This window comes from Syngnathus scovelli, chromosome 9, assembly GCF_024217435.2.
Source record: "Syngnathus scovelli strain Florida chromosome 9, RoL_Ssco_1.2, whole genome shotgun sequence".
NCBI classification, from domain to species: domain Eukaryota; kingdom Metazoa; phylum Chordata; class Actinopteri; order Syngnathiformes; family Syngnathidae; genus Syngnathus; species Syngnathus scovelli.
In genome coordinates this window covers 11,445,523-11,466,433 of record NC_090855.1, presented here as the reverse complement: position 1 = coordinate 11,466,433, position 20,911 = coordinate 11,445,523, and the positions used below count along the sequence as shown (strand labels likewise).

Sequence of the window (20,911 nt, the reverse complement as noted above, 5' to 3'; positions counted from 1 at the left end):
TTTAAATAAACCGCATATGTACTTAACGTGAGGTAGGTATATTTTGCGTAGCGTTGCCTTTCACGTAAAATTCGTCGCATTGCGGAATGTACGTACGCAAACGACGTAAGCTTCCATGTTGGAAATGCGACTGCTAAATTAAGACGGAGAAGTGTGTATCCAGAATAGCAAAACTGCGAATAATCCATTCCGGTTATTCAATCAAAGGAAGCAACACTCCACGGACTTCGCAATATCAAAATACGCATTTTTCTTCCGAACATATTTTGGGACGTGCGTAAAGAAGGTATGTTGGACTGGCGGCAATTGGTGTTTTAAAAAGGGACCGTAAAATCACGTCGACTGCCGACTTCGCCTTAAATGGTCAGTCATCGCAGAGCAAACAAGCACACGATTTTATAGTTCAGTAAGTTGAGTAAAAGACGGTTGATTAATTTGTACCGTAGTGGTCATGTCAGTAATAAATGTGAAGCATATCAATGTTGTGTAGGTGATGAGGTGCATTGAACGCGTCGTCTCTAATGCTTTTCAATTGGCCGACTAAAGATGCTATCCATAGTGCTTTCTGCTTGTAAACATTAAAAAATGTTGGGTGAATGTTTTTTTTTTTGTAGGAGGGAGCTTTTTTGGGGGACTAGCGGATGTTGTCCAACTCCAAGTAACCATGGTGAGGTTAGACCTGGATCAAGTGGTGCTGAGGAGGATGAAGGAGGATGACGTTGACATGGTCAAATCTCTCATAAAGGTTTGTTCATACGATAAATAAAATAAATCTTACTGGCAATATTTTTTGTCTGAGACGTAAAATGTTAGAAAAGTGCTTGAATTTCATTGAAGAAATGGTTGATCTCATCTCCGCAGTGGTACTTAACATTGTGGCTGTTGTGTTAAAATGTTTGTGTGAATTTGTTGCAGGAGGGCTGCCAGGGCATGGAAAACCGCCTCATCCTGCACATCCTCACTCGTCCACTCTGCCTTTTCATCTTGGCAGTGTTCTCATCCGCCCTACGCTGCCTCATTCACTCCTTCATCCTAGCCCTGGCCATTCCCGTCTTCCTGCTCATTATCTACCTCAAAATCACCATCCCGCGCTCCACTGGGGTTCTGGGCTGCAGCCGCCCCTCCTGGGACTACGTGGGCAGCAGTTTCAGGGGACCGGACGATGAGATCCTACAGAATCCTTACTCGAGGATCAGTGGCAAGAAAGTCACAACAAAGAAGGTTAGTAGGAACCGAATGATCGTAAAATTTACAACAGCAAATCTATAGTAGTTGTTTTTCCTCCCATCTTTTTTAGCCAAGACGCAGAACTGGAGCCGATGAAAAAGACAAGGAAGCGTCAAAGGAGCCAATCACGCCGGAGAGGGTGCAAGCAGCGGGCCAGGTGTGGGTGGCAGAGAGCGAGGGCGAAATCTTAGGCTGCCTCTTCCGAGAGAGCGAGAAGCGAGCCGGCGTCAGAAGGTTCTGTCGGCTGGTGACGGGCAGTTGGGACCGCAGGCAGGGCCTGGCGCGCTTCTTTGTCCACAGCCTGGAGCACAAGGAGAGGGAAACGGGGGCCTTCCGGGTCTACGCGCACGTTCCCTTCCCGTCCAAGGTGGGCGAGGTCTTTTTCAGGAAACTGGGTTACCTGCAGCTCGGGGAGGAGGCTGAAGATGAGGACGGACAGCTGGAGAATCCGGAGAGAGGCTTTCTGGGATTTCCACTCACCAAAGTCTTTTACAAAGACTTGTGATGCACGAGTGACTCAAAGAGACGCAAACTGGACGTTTCATCTACAATGCAGTGAAGCCACCGCTGCGCCACGGAAGGATATTGAAGTCAGCTAAGTATTATTTATACACATTTTATTTATTATCATCCCCTAAGAATGTTATGCTGTCACACGTGCAGGTTTGTCTGTTGTCTCTTTTCCTATCCATTTTTTCTGTCGTTTAAAATGATCTTTTAATATTTATTGCTTATGCAATCAGATTAATGTGCAGGACATTTTCTTATGACAAAATAAAGGACAGTTCATTTGACAGGTAAGTTTTACATTGTAATTCATAGAGATGCAAATGGATGATAACACCTGTGAGCTTCCTCAAAATACGTGAGGGATATAAATCATTTAAAAAAAGAAAAGATCGTTTCCTCCCAAAATCTGCATGACGGCCACGTTACAAATACAAAATAATGAAAAATTGTCTCCTGCATTTATCTTAGTTTGTAAATTGCTATTATTTATTTACTAACTCACTGATAAGAATAGCGGGGTTGAGCATTTTTGCTCTGCCCTACAATTTTCGGAGCTCCCTCCTTGGCCCATGCCGGGCTCCTAAATCAAAGTGGTTCCCTGACAGATGGATAAACAAACCGACCAGCGTTGACTCGCACGCTCTAGCAAAATACCGCACGACTAGACGAACCTCAGATGGTGTGAGTGAGCGTTGCATCAATCTGCCACCACTTTCAGACCGCAGCACCGACGGGATGTTTGTACCATGCTAATGTGAGGGAAGGCAGGTTTACCTCCCATACATACTCCTCAAACGCTCATCCACGCAATTTTTTTTTCACTTGTACAAGGGTGAAACACTTACATACACCAGTAGTAGTACTACGCTAGCCAGTTTTTCTGCTGAATCGCTTCCAGACACACAACTAGGAATGGGCAAGTACAAATAACAGAAACGGGCCAATACCTGCCTTTATTTCAAAGTACTGGGTTCTCATGTAGGATGACGATACCAGGCACCGATACTGAAAGCAAAAACTAAATAACAATTTGACATTAAGTCTTCCTAGGCAATAGTTGGCGCTACCCTGTGGTCGTTTGATTCACCAGTGAACCATCATCAGCGTCAGCAAGACAGAAAAGTCCTTGTTTGGAATCATCTGTCATTCTGTTCATTGAAATTGTACGTATCGTATCATAATGGTATCAGTACTTGGTATCGGTGCATACTTAAAAGTGAATACCAAACATCGCAACGAGTGAGACGTAGCCCCTCATAATCTCACCTGATGTGAGCACGCACACACAGAACAACACACACCCTGCAAACTCGCTATCGTGCAAGCTGCACTTGGAAGCCGGTCGTCCTTTAATTATCTCTAATGAAAAAGCTTCGACACCCGGTAACACCGCACTGTTGTTACAAAATGCTTGGTCAGACTTTTTCTTTTGGGAGGGGGGTGGGGGTGCGTCAAAGCTGTTGTTTGTACTCTTTCGGCCTCTTTTCTTCTCTATGCCAGAAAGCAAACACCTGTTAGCGGGGCCCCCGTGCCCACCCGATCTGGGACTATTACTGTTGTCAGGAAACAGATGTGAGTTCACACACTGGAAAGAAAGTGTGTTTGTGACTGCGGTCATGTGCGTCTGCACGGTATGGCTGTGTGCGAGCGCACGCGCACCGGGCCGGGCGTGGGCGTACTCGGAAAGTGTGACTCTGCATTTCCTACACTCGGGCCCTGGCGAGGGGTTAAATGCGCTGCTATGTCTGGCCGGGAGAATCTTCTGCATGCATCTACATACGAGAAGATGTGACAAAGGTACTCACACGCTGTACTTGTGTAGAAATACAAATACTCCCTCCAAAAAAAGACTTTTGAAAGTAGAAGTATGGATTCAACTGCTATAAAAAGTCTACACACCCCTGTTCAAATGCTATTTTCTCTGATAAATTAAAAAAACGTCACCTATAACTCAATTTTCAAGGCAACGTACAAATAAACATCTGAGACTATGTGGTTGCAAAAGTGTGCACACCCTAAATGCCATGTGGCTGTGTTGACATTTGTAAGATAAGATGACCTCGGTCGAGTGCGGTCAACTTAGGAAGTGGTTCCAAAGAGTTTAGTTTGGCATTCGATCAGCCACTTGGAAGCAAAAAGAACACGGGTCGGGCGCGTAAGATCAAACGAGCAGAGAAGTCGGGCTCGGTGCACTGTCTAGTAATGCGGTATAAAGTGAGGCCGCACACATGAATCAGACTGGAATTAGGCCGCCGCACAATAATAGGATCAATTAGATAAATTTGTTCCAGATGATGCACAGCACGTCGTCTGTGTGAACGGCATGGCCATGCAGAGGGCCGCTAACATCACACACACAATTTAGCTCTGAAAAAACATCCACCCTGGGAAAGGGTGAATTCCCCTGACCGCAGAGCGCACGAGAGTGTGAGGGGAGTCGTGGGCTGGGCCCGAGCTAAAACAGACAGACGGAGCAGAGGGGAAAAGACCGGCGCTGATGAGAACGCGAGGAGCGACCGTGCCTCTGGGGCTGCGGCCGGGACGTCCGGTCTCGCAGACGTGCCGGGCGCGAGTTGACAGTTTGGGAAAACCCTGATGGCAAGGGCGAGGCAGTACATGCCAGTCCTCTGAGGTCTGGGCATGCTTATGGTTTCACCATATTGTGGTAGCGTGTGGCACTGGAGAAAAAAAAAAACGACGTAATCAAAACTGCCAAGTGTAACAGCCAACTAGATTTGAAGTCAGTTTAAAAAAAAAAACATCCATCCCATTGCATGTGTCCTCATTTGGGTCTCTAAATACTCAGAGACTAGATTTCACTAAAATTGTGTTCTAAGTTCACTGGGAAAAGTATAGGGGAAGAAGACATTTCCTCAAAATTCAGAGGTTAGAACATAAGTAATTGCATTGAAATTGCTATATCAAGTGATTCTTGTCACGTCAATAAAAGTGGTCAAGCACAAGAATGAATTTTCTGATGCTGAAATTAATATTGAATTCACTTTAGGGCAGAAATGAACGATTTCCTTTTCTTTGCCTAATTTGTCATTTGTTGTATTCACTCATTTATTTTAACCTGTGTTAAAATTGAAAAAAAAGGGCATTTTTGTAGCAGCATTGACACCCATCCTTGTTTATTGATAATACCGTAATGTCTGTCTTAAGTGACACAGGAAATTATTCGGTTCAAGCAGAGTGCAAAAGTAGAAGTAGCCTATTAATGATAGTGTTAACAGATAAAATCAAGCAAGCAACCAACGTCTTACATCATCATGTATTCCGCATATTATCACACAATAGTGGGTTAGAATAAATAAATATGCCCTTCTACTTGGTATATTACGGCCACGCATTGACCGCACGGACTCACAACAACACCACCACCGACACCGGCGACGGCGCTCACCGACGGAATAACAAGGCAAGATGGCGACGGAGGGCCAGGTCGAGTACGAGTCTATCCTCTGTGTCAAACCAGAAGTCAACGTGTACCGAATCCCACCGCGAGCATCCAACCGGGCCATCAGGTGAGGCCTGACTGCACGGTGCACGCGAGCTGTCAGTGGACGAGCCGTTCGTTACCTGCTAGCCGACTCAATGTAGCGTCAAGCTACTGGTTAGCCTTCTGCTTATTTTGATTTATTTTTAGAATACTCCGTTTCTACAGATTTGTTAGAAATACACAATCATATTTGAGATGAGTCTATTTATACACGGACAACATTTGTATCTTATTCAAGGACACTTGAAAGGGATTGATGCTCAAGTGGACATATTGTCATTGAGTAGTGACACAATCTTGTTTCATACATTTTGACTCACTCAAGCTTTATCGTAGTGGCCATCACGCGAACCAAAACGGTGTCCCACGAGGTTCCCAATCGCTCCATTGGGTGACCTTAGCAGGCACCAGGCAGATGATGTAGTAATTCGGCTTTAGGTGTAGTGAGTCACGTTTTTTGTATTACATTACGACCACCAATGTATAACCTAAATTAGTCTGTTTTCTTCATTTCATAGCTTTTCTTAAAGCTGCTTTGGTGGTACATTTTTGTTATCCAATCAGATTTGAGCTTTCTTGTATTCAAATATGAATCCAATATGCCCAGCGGTTCAAAATCAGTAGTGCTGGCTGATGTAATTTCCACCAGACAGCAAAAACACAGCAAGCGTCCATCCATTGCTGTCCACACGTTACTTACAATTGTTCCATCCCAGGGCGGCTGATTGGAAGCTGGACGCTCCCGACTGGTCGGGACGCATGCGAGTGGTGGCTCGGGGGAAAGTCGCCTATGTCAAACTGGAGGACAAAATATCCGGTGAGTGAGAAGCAGCTGTTACTTGGGGATTGTCTGATGTCCTACAGCAGCCCAAACTTGTTTTTTTCATCTTCCTCCAAGGTGACCCGTCGCCAGCTGGCTCCATCTTTTATTGTGGCCTCAGCCGCATTCTAAAAATTGATTTTCTTTTTGGTCCAATGTGCAGGGGAGCTTTTTGCCCAGGCACCCGTGGACGAGTACCCCGGCATCACCGTGGAAACCGTGAGCGATTCGAGCCGCTACTTTGTGCTCCGCATCCAGGATGACAACGGTGTGTCATTCAATTTAATTTTTGTTTGTTTTCCGTGTACATTTCAAGTGACAAATTATTTTACTTCCTAAACATTTACATTTGGAAATTACTTTTGATACCTCCCTAGAATTAAAGCGCTACCGAAAGATATTTCCTTTTAAAATCTTTGTACTTTTTTTTTTCAGTCACCTTATACAAGATACGATTGAGTTGAATATCACATTTTTTGTTACAGGCCGCAGTGCCTTCATCGGTATTGGGTTTGGAGACCGAGGGGATGCCTTTGACTTCAACGTTGCACTTCAGGACCACTTCAAGTATGCCGGCTTTCAAATTTCAATCATCATAGTTAATAAAAATAAAAAAATCCGTTATATGAAATCATTTTCAATCTCTGTCCTTTTATTTCTGAAGGTGGGTAAAACAGGAAAATGAGTTCAGCAAACAGGCGCAGGCTCCAGACTCCACTCCAAAACTTGACCTGGGCTTCAAAGAAGGACAAACCATCACGCTCAACATTGGGGTAATTTAGTTTGGATAAATTGGGCTTATTTGGGACCTACTCGTAATTCAGAATTTTGCGCAGTCCGACATGTACTAACCCAAATGTTTTACCTCTATCCAAATCAATCTAAGCAATCCAAAAAAAAGGATAGGACCCGCCCGCAGAGTTCCGGCGGCCTTGGTCTCCTTCCTCCTCCCCCCGGAGGCAGGCTAGCCCCGCCCCCGTCCTCCCGATCTAATAATCATAACACACAGCCATCTGTGGGAGGAAATGACACAGGTAGGTAATTGTACGCTTCCGTGGAAACGTTGGTAGAGGTCATACGGCCAATTAGCCCGTCTCTTGTATTTTTGTTTTTCTTTCATGTCAGGAGTATTTTGTGTACCGTTGAGGTCACCAGGTGTCTTGCTTTTTAGTTAGCATGTCCCCCACCCTTTTTTTTTTTTTTTTTTTTTTTTTTTTAACTTGCAATTTTTATTGCCACCGACTCAGATGTGAACTGAGTCCATGGAGACGGTCAGAGGAAAAGGATTTATTTATTGAAAGAAGTCATGAAATGGCATCAGAGGACCGGCGTCAAGCTGTTGCTAGTGGAAGCTTTACAAGCGTACTTTTGGGGCTGTGTGTGCCCAAAAGGATGGCAAACACACCGCAAGGTTGAACACACTGGAATTTGTGATGAATTGGCTTTGCTACCTGATATTCTAAACCTCACCACCTGGTTTCATTTTTATTTTTATAGAACCAAATCACAACCAAGATGACCTGAAGGGAGTTTCCATAAGGAGCTGATTCAGTTCCTTTACATTAAAGGGACCTGACAGAGCGGCCAGTCTAAACAAATTAAATTCAAATTGGAACAACTTTATTGGTCCTCCGTGGGGAGATTGATTTGAAGCAGCTTCGGATATAAAAGTTTTTGTCGGAAATGGCAAGGAAAAAGAAAAACATATAGTTGAGATACAATAGAATATCTATATTTTCTTTTTTTGTCTCATCTGTTAACTCATTCACTGCCATTGGCGGCTATAGACGTCAAAATTCCATTTTTTTTTCTCGGAGGGCAGTGTATGTCTCAATGACCTGGCCCAGCTTTAAAAATCAAATGTTGGCGGCCGCTAGCTTTACCATATTCTTCTCCGCCAGGTTGCTTGCTGGATCTGGACTCCAGCAACTCCAATTTGGTGGCACCGTCCAATCCGCCTGTGACGGCCGGCTCCGACCTGTGGGGAGACTTTGACTCCCCAAAGTGAGCAGAGTCCCGCTTGGCTCTTCCTTCCCACTTCTCTCTTCTTCTCTCTCTCAGTAACATTATGCAGCACTTTTGGCATCGTTGCTTTCCCCTTTGAGGGGGGTCCCTACTGCTCTCCCTGCCGAGCAGGGTAAACCCTCACCGTGCCCCCCCCCCATCCACCCGCCACCTCTTGTGTACTGTGCGAATGAATCAAGTTAAGTTCTAATGCTGTTAGTCTCAAACCTAACAATTTGTTTGCCCCCTTCCTTTTTAACTGTGAATATTCTATAGAAATGTGATTAAGGAAATATAACAATGAATGCAGTTTCTGTACAGAGTCTATTTATTTTCAATGCATATAAGTTTGTTAGTCAACTATGTTGTAGCTTCTTTTTTGGTTTCCTATTTTTTGGGTCAGTAATATGCACTTTGTGTGTTAGTACGTCTTAATTCAACATTGTTCTATTACTCTGCTAGTTTACCACCATAATCTTGTACTTGAAAGAAACATTCAGTGGGTTCCCCAAGCGGTGCTGCTCGATGGCGCCTCGCAGTGGACTCTTAGGGCACAACAGCAATACTTGCAGTGTAGACAGCATAGAGCAGCTGCTTTGTGAAAACTAGCAGCCGACGTAAATACGTTGAGAGGATGAAGGTGGCTGTGATTTAGTGGCTGTGAGGATGTCAGCTAAGCTCATTCACGACCTCTGTCCTGCTTAGTGATGTCATCTCCTGTCATGCTCACAGTGGGGGGTTTGTCGTCGTCATCCGACAACCCCAAAGGTTGTACAACCAACCTCATTTGAACTTTTTGATGTATGTCAAATGTTTAATTTTGGACTGATGCATTGTCGGGACCACGCTTTTTTTGTGAACTGCGTTTCTGGTTATTGTGATCTTACCGTGTACATGCAGATAGATTTTGTTGATTCGTGGATATTGCGATGGATGTTGGCCGGGCATCAACCCTAACAAAACGTTTTACCGTCTGTGATTTGTTGTGTATGGAAATGAATATGCAAAGGTAAATATAAGACAAAAACAAAGCAACTTTTGTGCTTTTTATTTCTTGAACAAAGGAAATGTGAGAGGACACAAAGCCATTAATGGACTACAACTGCATGTAAGAAATCCTGGATTATCGGTTAGCACCTTGCAGTGTCAAAACGACTTGTGTGATGATATAAAACCTTGTGGAAAGCTGTTCAAGCATTTATTTGATATTTAATTTTGTCGAATTTTTGTCTTGCTAGTGAGGACAAAGATCATCCTCATGCATGGAGCTTCCGTTGGGTATCCGGGAAATGGCAAAAATACTCCAACTGCTTTCCATAGATCTTTTTCAAGGGTCGTAAATCCTGCTAGACATGATCCATGAAATGTACGGTATTCACGGGCAATTGAAAGTTAAAACACAAACAAAGATATGACTCAGCATACGCTGAGGAGACCCCGTAGGTGTCAAGCGTGAAATTTATAGTGTTATGGGCTGTTTTGCTGACGACGACACCCGGGCGGGCGGCCGTATCCGAGACCCCCGTCAGGCCTTGTTTGCCCAAGTTTTGGGGTTGCCACGGCGATTGCGGCAGCGTTTCCTATTCGACGACCTCGTGATGCGCTTGGGCCACCCGGACAATTCTCTGCACAGTTCAACTGTCGGACAAAGTCACAGACGGATGGACTCGTGTTAATGCACAGAGTTGGTTAACGACAGCCGCCTCACCTTTGAGATCCTCCTCATCTTTGCACACCGTCCTCGTGCAAATCTCATTGTTGATCACGTAGACGCGTGGGACGCTGAGACGCAAACAGAAAAAAAATATTCACTGAACTGATCTTTGCAGCAAATTCGCCCACAGGTACACACCTGTAAATGCAGCGCCCGCCCAGGCATCTCTTGAGGGGCCGATGGACCGAGTACATCCTGGTGCATAGGTACATCTCCTCCCTGCAGTCTGCACACGCAAACGTCACACTTGAGTTGAATGCAGAGGACTTTATAAAAAAAAAGTAGTTAGGACGTCATGAAAAAGAAACGTCAAGAAAAAAATAACGAACTAGTTTGTGTCACACATTCTCCTAGAGCACTCGTGCTGCGCAAGCCGGTGTACACGCTTTGGGCAGTAGGGGGCAGTATAAAACGCATTCAAATACAGTAATCCCTCGTTTATCGCGGATAATTGGTTCCAAAAACCACCCACGATAAGTGAAATCCGCAAAGTACGGTCACCAACAAGAAGTACTGGGCAGGCTAACGAGTTAGCGGAAAGATGCTAACACGTGAAAACGGACTTCTAAAGGAATGTAAACGAACATTTGGCGCAATACTACATTGTCCTAAAGGTTAGCGACGTTTCCTCAATTTAGAAGTTTTATTTTGACTTTTAAATGTTTTTTTTAATTTGAAAAAAAAATCTGCGATGTAGTGAAGTCACGATAAACGAAACGCGAAGTAGCGAGGGATCACTGTAGTCTGGACTGGAGTCAGCGCTCGTCTCTTGGCTTCTCAGTGCGGCAGTAATATTAGTTATCAATTGCAGAGGGAAAAACGATCTTGTGATATCATTTTGCTGGGTGTGTCGAGTTATTTCAAGTGCTCTTTCCTCAATTCGAAAACAACAGCAGGAATGTGGGTGTTGAAAATCAGATGGCACTTTTTCTTCTCTTCTGCAGTAAGTACACTCTTTTGTCACTTCCCACCATTGGATATAAAATAATGTGTCTGGCCCACTTACTGGCTGGCAAGGGGGTCCCGACAGGTGCCTCTGTGGTCTCTGGAGTAAATTTAATTAAAAAAAAAGTCAAGTCACATTGTAAAAATCAAATAAAGAGGAAACTCTTAAAGGAACATTACCGCTCTCCTGGGCTTGGACTACAGCTGCGAGTGCTTTGGAACACACAGAAAGGAAAAACAACATGAGGGAAGTCTTTTTTTTTTTCTTTTTTTTTTAAAGCAACAAACACAAGGGCGACTGAGGATAATTAAAACAGATTTGTGTGTTCTGTTTGGCAGCGTTACCATGGAGACCGCAGAGGAGCAGGACCACTGAGAGGTTGCCCATTGCAAGAGTTGAATTTGATAAACTAGGAAAGAAAAAACATTTTAATATATTTGTGCTATTATATAAAAAGTCTACACACCCCTGTTTAACTGCCATAATTTTGTGAAACCGTATATAAAAAAATATAACGCCTGAACTTTTTCACTGATTCAATTATTTTAAGAATTTTTCAGAGAGGGGAAGGGAAAAATAACCAACTGAGATAATGTAGTTGCATAAGTGTACACACCCTTTTATAACTGGTGATGTGGCTGTGTTGGGAATGAACTAATCACATTCAAATAGGCGTCAGGACACATCTGCCACCATTTAAAGTGCTTCTGGTTAACCCCAAATAAAGTTCAGCTGTTTTGCTAGGCTTTTCCAGGCATTTTCTTCTTTTCCTGAAAGTTTTGAAACAGTTTTTAATCCCCCCCACCCACACACAACATTTTTGCCATCCTCTGATTGGTTGGTCTGAGCAAAGTTTGTTGTACAGACAATTTTGATTAGTAAAATACATTTGAGGCAAACTGCACGTTAATACATTTAATCATCAGATGGATTATGACCAGAATATAGTTTTATGTATTTTTGCAGAGTTGTTTTCTGTCGCTCACCAAACTGCATCTCATTCCTCTCGCAATGTGTCAGAGCAGCTTAGTCCAAGTTGTGAGTTCTCTCAAAGGAATGTGTTGGTTGTTTTTTTTTTTTTTTCGGGTGCCCAATATGAGCACCTCCACCCTTTCTTCTGTTACACTCTCACATTCTTTTATCGATTTTTCTTGATAGGACAAATCAACACTTTTCTACAAGTCACTTTCTGAAGATCACTTTAGACACAGCCTGTTGAGCATGTTGGTCTTATGTTTTGAATTCACACACATTCTTTTAGCGTGTTCAGCACTTTTTTAAGTCACTGAATCTGTATATTTAGTATCTTTCAAAACTGTACTTGTTTTCTCAGGATAATTAATAATAATAATGTAATTGCAAGCATGGATACCACAATCAATCTGAAACATCTACAATCTTTAACAACCTTCTACATATAGTTGCTATTTAATGCCCTGAAAACTGAAAAAAAAAAGACAATACTCACAACTTTAGCTGTTGTCCGAACCTGCTTTTGTTTAACGACTTCTTTGTCCTCTTGTTGGTTTCTCCTCCTTTTCTTGTTCTCACTCCTCCTCGCCTTCTCCCTCCTCCCGCATCCCTTCATTGTTTTCACCATTTCTCCCTGCCCCATTCCAATAAGCCTAATTGATAACACACTGCCTTTGTATTTGATTAATCCAATATTTTAATAATTCTTATTTCAGAAGATGTCTCAGTTTATCATCGGAACATTAAAAACACAAGTAAATACAAAATGTTGTAAAAAAAGTCCAATTTCAGGGAATATTTCTTATTTTGTTAGAGCGGTGGACTAGTGGTGCACATCTGTCTCAAAGTTTGCAGATTTGGGTTTCAATTCAAGACAAACGACCGTTCACACTGTATTGATTCAAGCAAATATTGCTATAAAGTTTTCTGAGAGTGCTATAAAGCTGTAGTGTCTAACTTAATATCTATTTAGATGGCATCTATATGGGACTCTTTTTGACAAAACCAGCAGGAGGCGCCAAATTATCAATGGTAGCTGCACTGAAAGTTTTATTTGCTGCTGCATTACTAAACTTCAATATGCCCACACCGCTGGAACTGGCAAAAGTACCCATGCTTAGTGGCCAACAAGTGCTATCACTGACCTAAAATGGCCACCCTGTCATTGTCCAGTTTGTCAGCAAGCTCAAAGTCAAAGTCTGCTTTATTGTCAATTTCTTCACGTCAAGACATACAAAGAGATCGAACTTGCGTTTCCTACTATCCCACGGTGGAGACAAGACATATTACACCCAAATGGTCCACAGACAAACAAAACATTCAAGTAAACAATACAAAAAGTAAAAATAAGAAGGCACATACAATGAATAAATAAGAGCAACTTGGTCGAAACGGTGCAATTGTGCATACAGCAGATAGTCAGTATAATAGCGCAAAAGCACAAGTGGAGTAGTGCAAGTGGAGTAGTGCAAGGCAGCCATCGTGGCCCAAAAGGCCAGGACGTTATGCAGCCAAGGGGGGAAGGGGGAGAGAGTTCAGGATCCTAACAGCCTGGAGTATGAAGCTGTTGGTGACACAACCACGTAGTCACACTCACAATTCAGCAGACAACAAACATCTCGGATGACTTTTAAGAACGGGACATCCATCATTCCCCTGGCACATCGGGGTTACCCAGAGTGCCTGATGGGTGGGATGCTTGCTGGTGGGGGGGGGGGGGGGGGGGGGGGGGTCTGAGGGGCCTAACAAGGTCGCCGGAGAGACTCTGATGACAGCTTGACAGATGGAGAGCAGAGCAAGCAAAAGACAAAATCCAACTGGGACGATCCGTCCTTTTCCTGTGTCGAACCGACGACACGCCAGAAAACCAAACCAGAAAACGTTGCAAGACAAAAACAAAATGGCCGTTGTGATAAGAGGGTTGGTCAGGTGCAGCAATTGGTTTATTTTGCTAACTGATTCATCTTGGAATAAAAAAAAAAAAACAGCACTTTTGATGGCAATCTGCTGCAAGCTCAAAGCTCCTCATCTTTTTTCACAAATAAATTAATTGCAGTAACAATTAAGAAAATGCAGTGTGAGGTGTGTTTGCAAACAGAAAGTGAGCATCGTCATGAGTTATTCCACTACCTCTGTTAAAGTGACGCATGAGACATGCCGGAGCGTAAACACATGATAAACTCTCGGCTCGTTTATTACTCAGATGCGGTTTGTAGCCGCATGCCAGCGCTGCAGCACACGTTTATAACCCGTCTTGCATTTCGCCCCAGAACATGCTTCCAATTCTACGTCTCCCATGAGTCCTGTGGAAAAATGTTTCACCATTGCTCCCCTCTGAGAGAACCCAAAATCCTGAGTTGCAGTGCAAATAAGGAATGAGTAACGGAAGCTGTTAGAAGGTAAACAAAGCCAAATGATAACGAAAGGTTGGATGGTGGAGAGAAATTTGAATATGTGATGGCTGCTTTTCAACAATTTGCAACTCTGTATTTACTTCCCTATCACAGCCATCAATCAGGCTATCGTTTCACGTCTATACTGAGAGAAGTATACGGTACCAGCTTTTCTCATCCAATGAAGCCCAAAGACAAAACGCAATTGTAACTCAAACCCAAAAAATAGTTTGTTGACCTTTGACTGCTATCCTGCTGCCTCACCTGTCTGTCGGCCAAATCAGCTGGGACATGCTCCAGCTCGTACCCTCAAGAGGACAAGCGCCAAAGAAAATGGCTGGAGGAATTTTCCAACTATATCGCAGCTCTGTGTTAAATATAAAACGGATATCGGAAAGAAAAACACAGCCGTCTGGTGGGCTTCAATCCTCCCGCAGACGCTTTTGCAAGACGGCCAACGCATGTACCGTAGTTTCTATTTTTGTCAGCGAGGCGCTAACTGTCATACCCGATAGAAAAACAACTGACTGTTTCTCCTTCAGACTTTTGGTCAAATGTTTCAAAATGTCTGCTTTAATGACAACACTCTATTGGAATATTTTTTTGTGATGTGTTTTATCTGTATTATCGTCATCGTACTGTCAAAGGAAAACATACATTTTATGTTTCAAAGCGCCTGGCTGAAAACAAAGCAACCCCAAAAAAGCAATTTATGCTGCCGGTTCAGGGCTGACTGTGCATCAGCAGGCCTGTTCTGTCCAGATGGTAGCGGCAAGGTGATGATGTGCAGAGTGTGTAAATAGACGCGTGAGGGGTCTATTTATAAAAGTGTGTTGAGTAACCCCTTAGCTGGGGTTAGCGCAGGCACTGCATGAGCTACCTCTACAAAATCAAACACTCAATGGAAATACTCATTATTTGGAAACGTTACGTCCTCTTTTTTCTTGTTGGTTTTTATTAGAGCAGCTAAAATTATTATGCTGTGTAAGTTTGTTCCAATTTCCTCGGATTAGGGGATCACTAAATCATCAAAGCGTAATTCAGGGTTCGGAACGGCCATAAAACATCGGCCAACATTCTTTCGAGGGCACTGTTACCGGAGTGCGAGTGATTTTTTTTTGGGGGGGATGAAGTGATTATCCATCTTTGACAGATGTAGGACAAGCATAAAATATGGATCCCAGCATGGCACAATGGAAATTTGAAATATGCTAGACAGATGTTTTTTTTTTTTGTATTATTTTTTTTCTGTATATTTGTATGTATTATTTTTTTTCTGTATATACTGTCAAATTATTTTCAATTTTCATCAATGACATAAAGGCACATGAGAAAATATTGTAATTTTATCTTCATTTATGTGACTCCATACAAATTTTACTGGCCTTTTCATGAATGTTTATCATACTCTTTATTATTATTGTTGTTAATAAAACACATATTTATACACTGGAATCTATAAAACAGCAGTTGATATCTACATATATACTTTATAACTGTGTAAAAATAAAAAAATACAAAACTATGGAAAATACAGAACCTAATATTTGCAATTCAATAACTTTTATACAGTCACTGGACATACCATTAAGTACTCCGGTGCTCGTTCTAGAGCATCGGTGCCAAACTCAAGGCCTGGGGGCCGGATACGGCCCTCCACATCATTTAATGTGACCCGCAAAGACAATATTTGCATCGACTTTGTCATTACTAAAATTACAAATTGTCCTCAATTTTAAAAAATAGGGACAATTTTTATTACCATTTGTCTTTTTAAAATATTCGAACAATTTTTACTAGTCTCTGATTTCAAAGCTAGTTATTCATCAGTTTGTTGTGTAGCCTATACTGTATGTCTATAGACGACGACTGTCATAATGGCCCTCCAAGGACTATGATGCGGCCCATGATAAAAATGAGTTTGACACCCCTGTTCTAGAGCATTCTGAGTTCATCCTGAACTTTCACCCCAAGCCCAATAAGCTGAACTTTTTGTGACAAATAGAAAGAAAAGTCCCTCCTATGTCCCCTCATCTCTCCTTTCTTCCTTCCCTGACAATCTCCTCCTCCACTCCTCCTCCCGCCTCCCTGACTTTCCTGGCCTCCTTCTCGGCCTCCTCTGCCCTCCTCTTCTGCTCCTCCTCCGTCTCCATGAGCCAGGGTCCTCCCAGGTGGCTCAGGATCTCCTCAGGGTTCCCTCGCCGCTCTGGGTCGGGGTGGAGCAATTGTCGGAAAAGCGCCATGACCAGCGAGCTGAGGCCGTGGAACTCTGATGGAGGCGGGTTGTTGCTGTGATTCTCCTTCATGACGGCGTAGCAGTCGGCTTCCTCCTCGCCCCTCTCGCCCACGCTCTCGCGCTCAAACCAGGCTTTGTATTTGGTGTAGCGCGGGTCGTCGCTGGTGCTCTCCTCCCAGGGGAAGCAGCCCGTCAGCAGGCAGTAGGTGAGGATCCCCAAGGCCCAGCTGTCAATGCACGGCTCCACCGTAACCCAAAGAGCCTCCTTCTCCTCCTTCTCTGTGACATCACACTCCTTTTCCTCCTCCGCCTCCTTGGCGGGCTCCACCTCCGGGGTGCAGAAGGGCGACTGGTACCAGACGGCCCCAACGGAGTACCCGATGGCCCGGGTCAGGCCGAAGTCGCCCAGTTTGACCCAGCGGCAGGAACTGTCACACAGGAAGATGTTCTCGGGCTTGATGTCCCGGTGGACAAAACCGAGGGAATGGAGGTGGGTCACGGCGCCGCTCAGCTGGGCCATCACCCTCTGGACACTCTCCTCATCCAGCCCGACCTGGATCACACACGAGAGCCAACATGAATTGAGAATTGGAAATGCTCACGGATTTGCAGAAATTAGAGCCCACCAGGACCATTGTGCTGCCATCTGTCAGAATTTGTTTTGGTCCCACACAACAATGATGTGATCACTTGTCACTCAGTGTGAAGACAATTGCGGCGAACAAGGCACACACACATACACACTCAGTGACGCTAATGGAAACCTCCCGCCTCACTTCGCACGCTATCCTGCTGCCGGCTGAGCCGTGAGAGCTGCGTGTTCTCACTCTTATCGCTTGCTCTGCTTGTTACTGGCAGTGATAAGATGCCTGCTAACTATCACCCACGTCTCTTTTTTGCTGACACGGACAAAATATTCAAATTGTATTGTTTTAAATCTTGTCCACTGGGTGTTTATATATTTGAGTCAAAACGTCACGCATTCGCCAACTGACCTCTGACACGATCACGCTGTACAGGTCCCCGTAGAGGCCGGCCTGCTGGGCGAAGACATAGTGTGAGGACGTTGAAAAAAAGATGCCCAGCGCCCGAGTCAGCGAGGGGTGCGTGCAGTAGGAAAGAGACAAGTTGTACTCTCTCAGGAAGGACGCGAGACTCGTGGACTGACGAGGGAAGAACTTCAGAGCCATCGGCGTTCCTGTAAATCAATAAAGTGTGAAGCATACAATGGCTTCTAAATCTGTTTGAAGAACTACTCTGTCGATCTTGTTTAGGAAAACGCAACATGTACATTTTGCTAGGCTGTCTTCCTATTTTCTAAAGGAGTACCTCAGGGATCTGTTTTAGGTCCGCAGCAACAATCTCTGTCCAAATGCGTCAAATGCCTGTTTCAATTTTTATGCAGATGATGGTCATTTAGTTAACTGTTTACAGTCTGCCTTTGATTTTGTGCAGTTTTATTGAACTAAACTAAAACAGCGTTCTACCGTGTTACGCATCCGTAACCCCGTGAACAAATTTAACTTTCCCTCTGGAGGGGCGATTGTGTTACAAACACATTACCGCAATCCAATCTTGAAGAATAGCTCTTGATTAAAGCAGCGGCTGCGTAAAAGGCTAAATGGACGCCATCCAAGGACTCATCCTTCATCACATTACTGCGACAGTTGCCCAACACAACATGACGTTTCATCATAAGCGTGAAACCCAAGACAGGATTGGTTACATTAGCGATGCACTTTATTTTGCATGGACTAATCTGTGTTACCTAACTAAGTTGGGGGAATTTCACGCCACGGCAATTGAGACGTAATGAGCTCTCAAACTGTCATCACAAACGGGCTCGCTGACCTTTCTTCCTGTGCACGGCCAGCATGACCTTGCCGTAGGAGCCTTCTCCCAGAAACTTGAGCACCTGGAAGTGGTCGGACACCTTGAGGCTGGAGATAGCTTGCGCCGACAGGAAGCAGCGCTCGTCCAGTTCCTTCGCAATTGCGGCCTCCTGTGTAAAAAAGGTGTGATCAATATGAGAATTTATTTTCAGTTTATTTTTTTAATCTTTGAGCCCAGCCTGCATTTCGACAGAAGGTGTCAGGACGCCTGTTCTCTCTCCTACGTCCTTTGCGTGGGATCAACGAGATGTCTTATCAGGACAATGGCGGCATCTGGAGCTGTCACTCAGCTCTTAATGCTCAACGCTTTGTCTCCTCCAGTCACAGCTCGGATGATACGCTTTGAAGTAAGTCCCTTATCACTTCCACACCGGTAAATTCGGGAGGGGTGCGAACATTCGTGACGCACGGCAGTCAAAAACATGTCTTGACTTTGAAAATGTCAGCGAGAGGGACTCTTGGCATGGAGATGAAGAAGAGGGCTCTATTTTAAATGGAGCATTTGACCTCTTTGACGATGTCTTGATGGTGAGCACATGGATTAAGCATCAGGGATTCAAATGTCCCCCAAAAATTTCAAGACAGTCACGTATCTACGTGTCTATATTGCGTTACCGACGATGTCAAACCACGCTGATTAAAGGCGACGTGAAATGAAATCTCTTCTTGGATGGCTTTCCAATGTAGTGGAGGCTGGCAATCGTGCCAGGGTGTACTCCGCGACTTGCTCACCCCACTATGGCTGGCTGCTAGGCTGGTTTTCCAGCATTTTTTGAATGGTGAATGGAGAAATCCAGATCTGTGATTGCAAAATTGTGATTCCATTTTCTATTCATGTTGGGAACTTTCATTCTATTTAATTTTTATTTTTATTTCATTTTAATATCTCGCATTGTTGCAATTCAAAAGATTGTGAATGAAAGTAATCAAAGGTTTTTGTTTCCACGTCTAATATTTTGTAGCTTTATTGGCAGTCGCCGACTATTTTCACATTTTCAAAGCTTTTTTTAAACTAATGTTAATATAGGTCAAAAGCTGCGCATAACATATATTCAATATTATTATGTTATATGTAGCCTCCAGTGAAAGAATGTATGCATAGTCACGTGTTTATTTTGTAAAGATTAAAATTTTATTTTGCTAAAATATATTTAACATAATGACATGACTTTTTTGACATTTATCATGACTTTATCATGAGTTTGTAAACATTAAGATTGTATTTTGTGAAAATATTTTATGATAAATACATTTATCGTGATATATTTAAAACAGCACAACTTTAATATATAGAATAATAATAATCATGTAACTGTATTACTCTATCGTTTTGAATGGTAACAACGTTGGTTTCCTTTTATTGATATATTTTTTGGATATGCTAACTTCCATTATTTTCTTTTGAAGTGTAGCACATCATGCATCTGCTCTATTTTCCATATTTTCAGTATAGTGCATATTTATTATGTCCACATAATTTGTATGTCCTTTTGAGCAGTTGATTGACAACGTAACATGCATTTCTTTTCATTTATATTTTTAGATCATCTTCACATTCATATTCAAGACAAATTGAAAGTAGGCGTAAAACAAATGGACACAAAAACACAAAACTTTGCAGGCTCCAAACTAAAATGGCTGAATTGAAGACGAGTACTCACTGTCATGCTTGTGCGATGGTGACGTTCTCTTCTCTTCTCTTGTCACTGTTGTCGCTGCAGTTCCTCGTGCTCGGATGCAGCAGGTGCGACGCTGTACTGTGCTTGCTCAACCCGAGTGGACCTGCAACTGATCGGCGTCCTGGCAAAGTAGACAATGACCGCCTCTCCCCTGGGAACGCACTTGCAAAAACACTCCCTCCCTTTTCCTACTCTGTGGCCAAGTCTGTCTGCAGCTTGCTGGCAAGTGGGCCCGAACGGGTGGCGAGGTATTTCAAACCTCTTTTTCACCCTCTCTGCCCCACCGCCTCCTCACTCCCTCCTGTCTTCCACAATTGATGCCGCCCTGTTTCCAATCTGTCATTCACCTTTGCCCTCCCTTCGCCCGACTCTTTCCATGTCTCGCCCCCTCGCTTACCATCCGAGAGGGTGACTTCTCTCCGTCGTGTCGGATTCCTGATTTAATCAAGAGCTATGCTGGAATGATCGCAATAGGCCAACAAGCTGTAGCCATGATCCCAGGACTCTCAGCGGGATTACAGGGTACAGTTAAGCGAGCCTCTGCCGGATTTATTGTCCGAGATCGCTTACTCTTCATTCCATGTCTTTCAATGCATGGGCACTAATAAAGAAATAGAAGTGCACGAAATATGTCGGGCCCGCCCCTGCGTTCGGCTGTTTGAAGGCTTCCAAAAACGGCTTCAATCGTGTGCATGATGCTCGGCTCAGCTTTCATCCTATGCGCCGTTGACGTACGCAACATTTCTCCATAATGGAGAGTCATCAAATGATGCGATAAGAGACAATATGCATAGACTGACTATATGACTTGTTTTTAATGAAGGAAATAGCAATAAAATAAACACTGGACATGGAACATGTTTTTGAATGGCCCGCCATGATTCCGTTTTGAATCATCGTCTTGCAAGAGAATCAATTCCAGACAATTGTCATAGTTGTTTACAATAATTACAAATAAAATGTATCATTTTTGTTATCATTATTATTATTATTAATTCCTATATCAACTATAATAT

General features: G+C 43.5%; 4 protein-coding genes across 5 annotated transcripts; 2 read left to right on the top strand and 2 right to left on the bottom strand.

Moving 5' to 3' along the window:
- The first annotated feature begins 115 nt into the window (after positions 1 to 115).
- nat14 (N-acetyltransferase 14 (GCN5-related, putative)) lies at positions 116 to 2,021 on the top strand. 2 transcript variants are annotated; one of them, XM_049731781.1, is made up of 4 exons: positions 116 to 286; positions 615 to 745; positions 916 to 1,221; positions 1,298 to 2,021. In XM_049731781.1, exons 2-4 carry the CDS (start codon positions 665 to 667, stop codon positions 1,730 to 1,732), a joined length of 822 nt encoding a protein of 273 aa, XP_049587738.1. In that variant the 5' UTR covers positions 116 to 286; positions 615 to 664; the 3' UTR covers positions 1,733 to 2,021. The 2 variants fall into 2 exon arrangements, with proteins under 2 accessions (XP_049587738.1, XP_049587739.1); XM_049731782.1 differs by having other exon boundaries at positions 116 to 363.
- A 2,896-nt stretch (positions 2,022 to 4,917) lies between these two features.
- On the top strand, positions 4,918 to 9,098 carry necap1 (NECAP endocytosis associated 1). The gene is made up of 7 exons (XM_049731791.2): positions 4,918 to 5,264; positions 5,956 to 6,056; positions 6,223 to 6,327; positions 6,545 to 6,626; positions 6,724 to 6,832; positions 6,946 to 7,093; positions 7,961 to 9,098. The coding sequence occupies exons 1-7, from the start codon at positions 5,164 to 5,166 to the stop codon at positions 8,065 to 8,067; spliced, it is 753 nt and encodes a 250-aa protein (XP_049587748.1). The 5' UTR covers positions 4,918 to 5,163; the 3' UTR covers positions 8,068 to 9,098.
- mfap5 (microfibril associated protein 5) lies at positions 9,096 to 12,317 on the bottom strand. Its single transcript, XM_049731844.2, has 7 exons — positions 12,192 to 12,317; positions 11,068 to 11,132; positions 10,903 to 10,935; positions 10,784 to 10,822; positions 9,916 to 10,003; positions 9,772 to 9,845; positions 9,096 to 9,701 (listed from the first exon to the last, which is right to left on the bottom strand). Exons 2-7 carry the CDS (start codon positions 11,108 to 11,110, stop codon positions 9,589 to 9,591), a joined length of 390 nt encoding a protein of 129 aa, XP_049587801.1. The 5' UTR covers positions 11,111 to 11,132; positions 12,192 to 12,317; the 3' UTR covers positions 9,096 to 9,588.
- Positions 12,318 to 15,474: 3,157 nt separating this feature from the next.
- Positions 15,475 to 20,225, bottom strand: sbk3 (SH3 domain binding kinase family, member 3). Its single transcript, XM_049731750.2, has 4 exons — positions 19,878 to 20,225; positions 18,176 to 18,326; positions 17,320 to 17,522; positions 15,475 to 16,877 (listed from the first exon to the last, which is right to left on the bottom strand). Exons 1-4 carry the CDS (start codon positions 19,881 to 19,883, stop codon positions 16,119 to 16,121), a joined length of 1,119 nt encoding a protein of 372 aa, XP_049587707.1. The 5' UTR covers positions 19,884 to 20,225; the 3' UTR covers positions 15,475 to 16,118.
- Between the last annotated feature and the right edge of the window lie 686 nt (positions 20,226 to 20,911).

What these genes read in the sequence shown, in the direction of transcription:
- nat14 (XM_049731781.1), top strand. Translation starts at nt 665, where the DNA reads ATGGTGAGGTTAGACCTGGATCAAGTGGTGCTGAGGAGGATGAAGGAG. An exon ending in TGGTCAAATCTCTCATAAAG is followed by an intron (nt 746 to 915) that starts GTTTGTTCATAC and finishes AATTTGTTGCAG; the next exon opens with GAGGGCTGCCAGGGCATGGA. An exon ending in AGAAAGTCACAACAAAGAAG is followed by an intron (nt 1,222 to 1,297) that starts GTTAGTAGGAAC and finishes CATCTTTTTTAG; the next exon opens with CCAAGACGCAGAACTGGAGC.
- necap1 (XM_049731791.2), top strand. Translation starts at nt 5,164, where the DNA reads ATGGCGACGGAGGGCCAGGTCGAGTACGAGTCTATCCTCTGTGTCAAA. An exon ending in ACTGGAGGACAAAATATCCG is followed by an intron (nt 6,057 to 6,222) that starts GTGAGTGAGAAG and finishes TCCAATGTGCAG; the next exon opens with GGGAGCTTTTTGCCCAGGCA. An exon ending in CCATCACGCTCAACATTGGG is followed by an intron (nt 6,833 to 6,945) that starts GTAATTTAGTTT and finishes AATCAATCTAAG; the next exon opens with CAATCCAAAAAAAAGGATAG.
- mfap5 (XM_049731844.2), bottom strand. Translation starts at nt 11,110, where the DNA reads ATGGGCAACCTCTCAGTGGTCCTGCTCCTCTGCGGTCTCCATG. An exon ending in GCTCCTCTGCGGTCTCCATG is followed by an intron (nt 10,936 to 11,067) that starts GTAACGCTGCCA and finishes TGTGTTCCAAAG; the next exon opens with CACTCGCAGCTGTAGTCCAA. An exon ending in GGCGGGCGCTGCATTTACAG is followed by an intron (nt 9,846 to 9,915) that starts GTGTGTACCTGT and finishes TTTGCGTCTCAG; the next exon opens with CGTCCCACGCGTCTACGTGA.
- sbk3 (XM_049731750.2), bottom strand. An exon ending in GGCCGTGCACAGGAAGAAAG is followed by an intron (nt 17,523 to 18,175) that starts GTCAGCGAGCCC and finishes ATTGATTTACAG; the next exon opens with GAACGCCGATGGCTCTGAAG. An exon ending in ACAGCGTGATCGTGTCAGAG is followed by an intron (nt 16,878 to 17,319) that starts GTCAGTTGGCGA and finishes TGTGTGATCCAG; the next exon opens with GTCGGGCTGGATGAGGAGAG.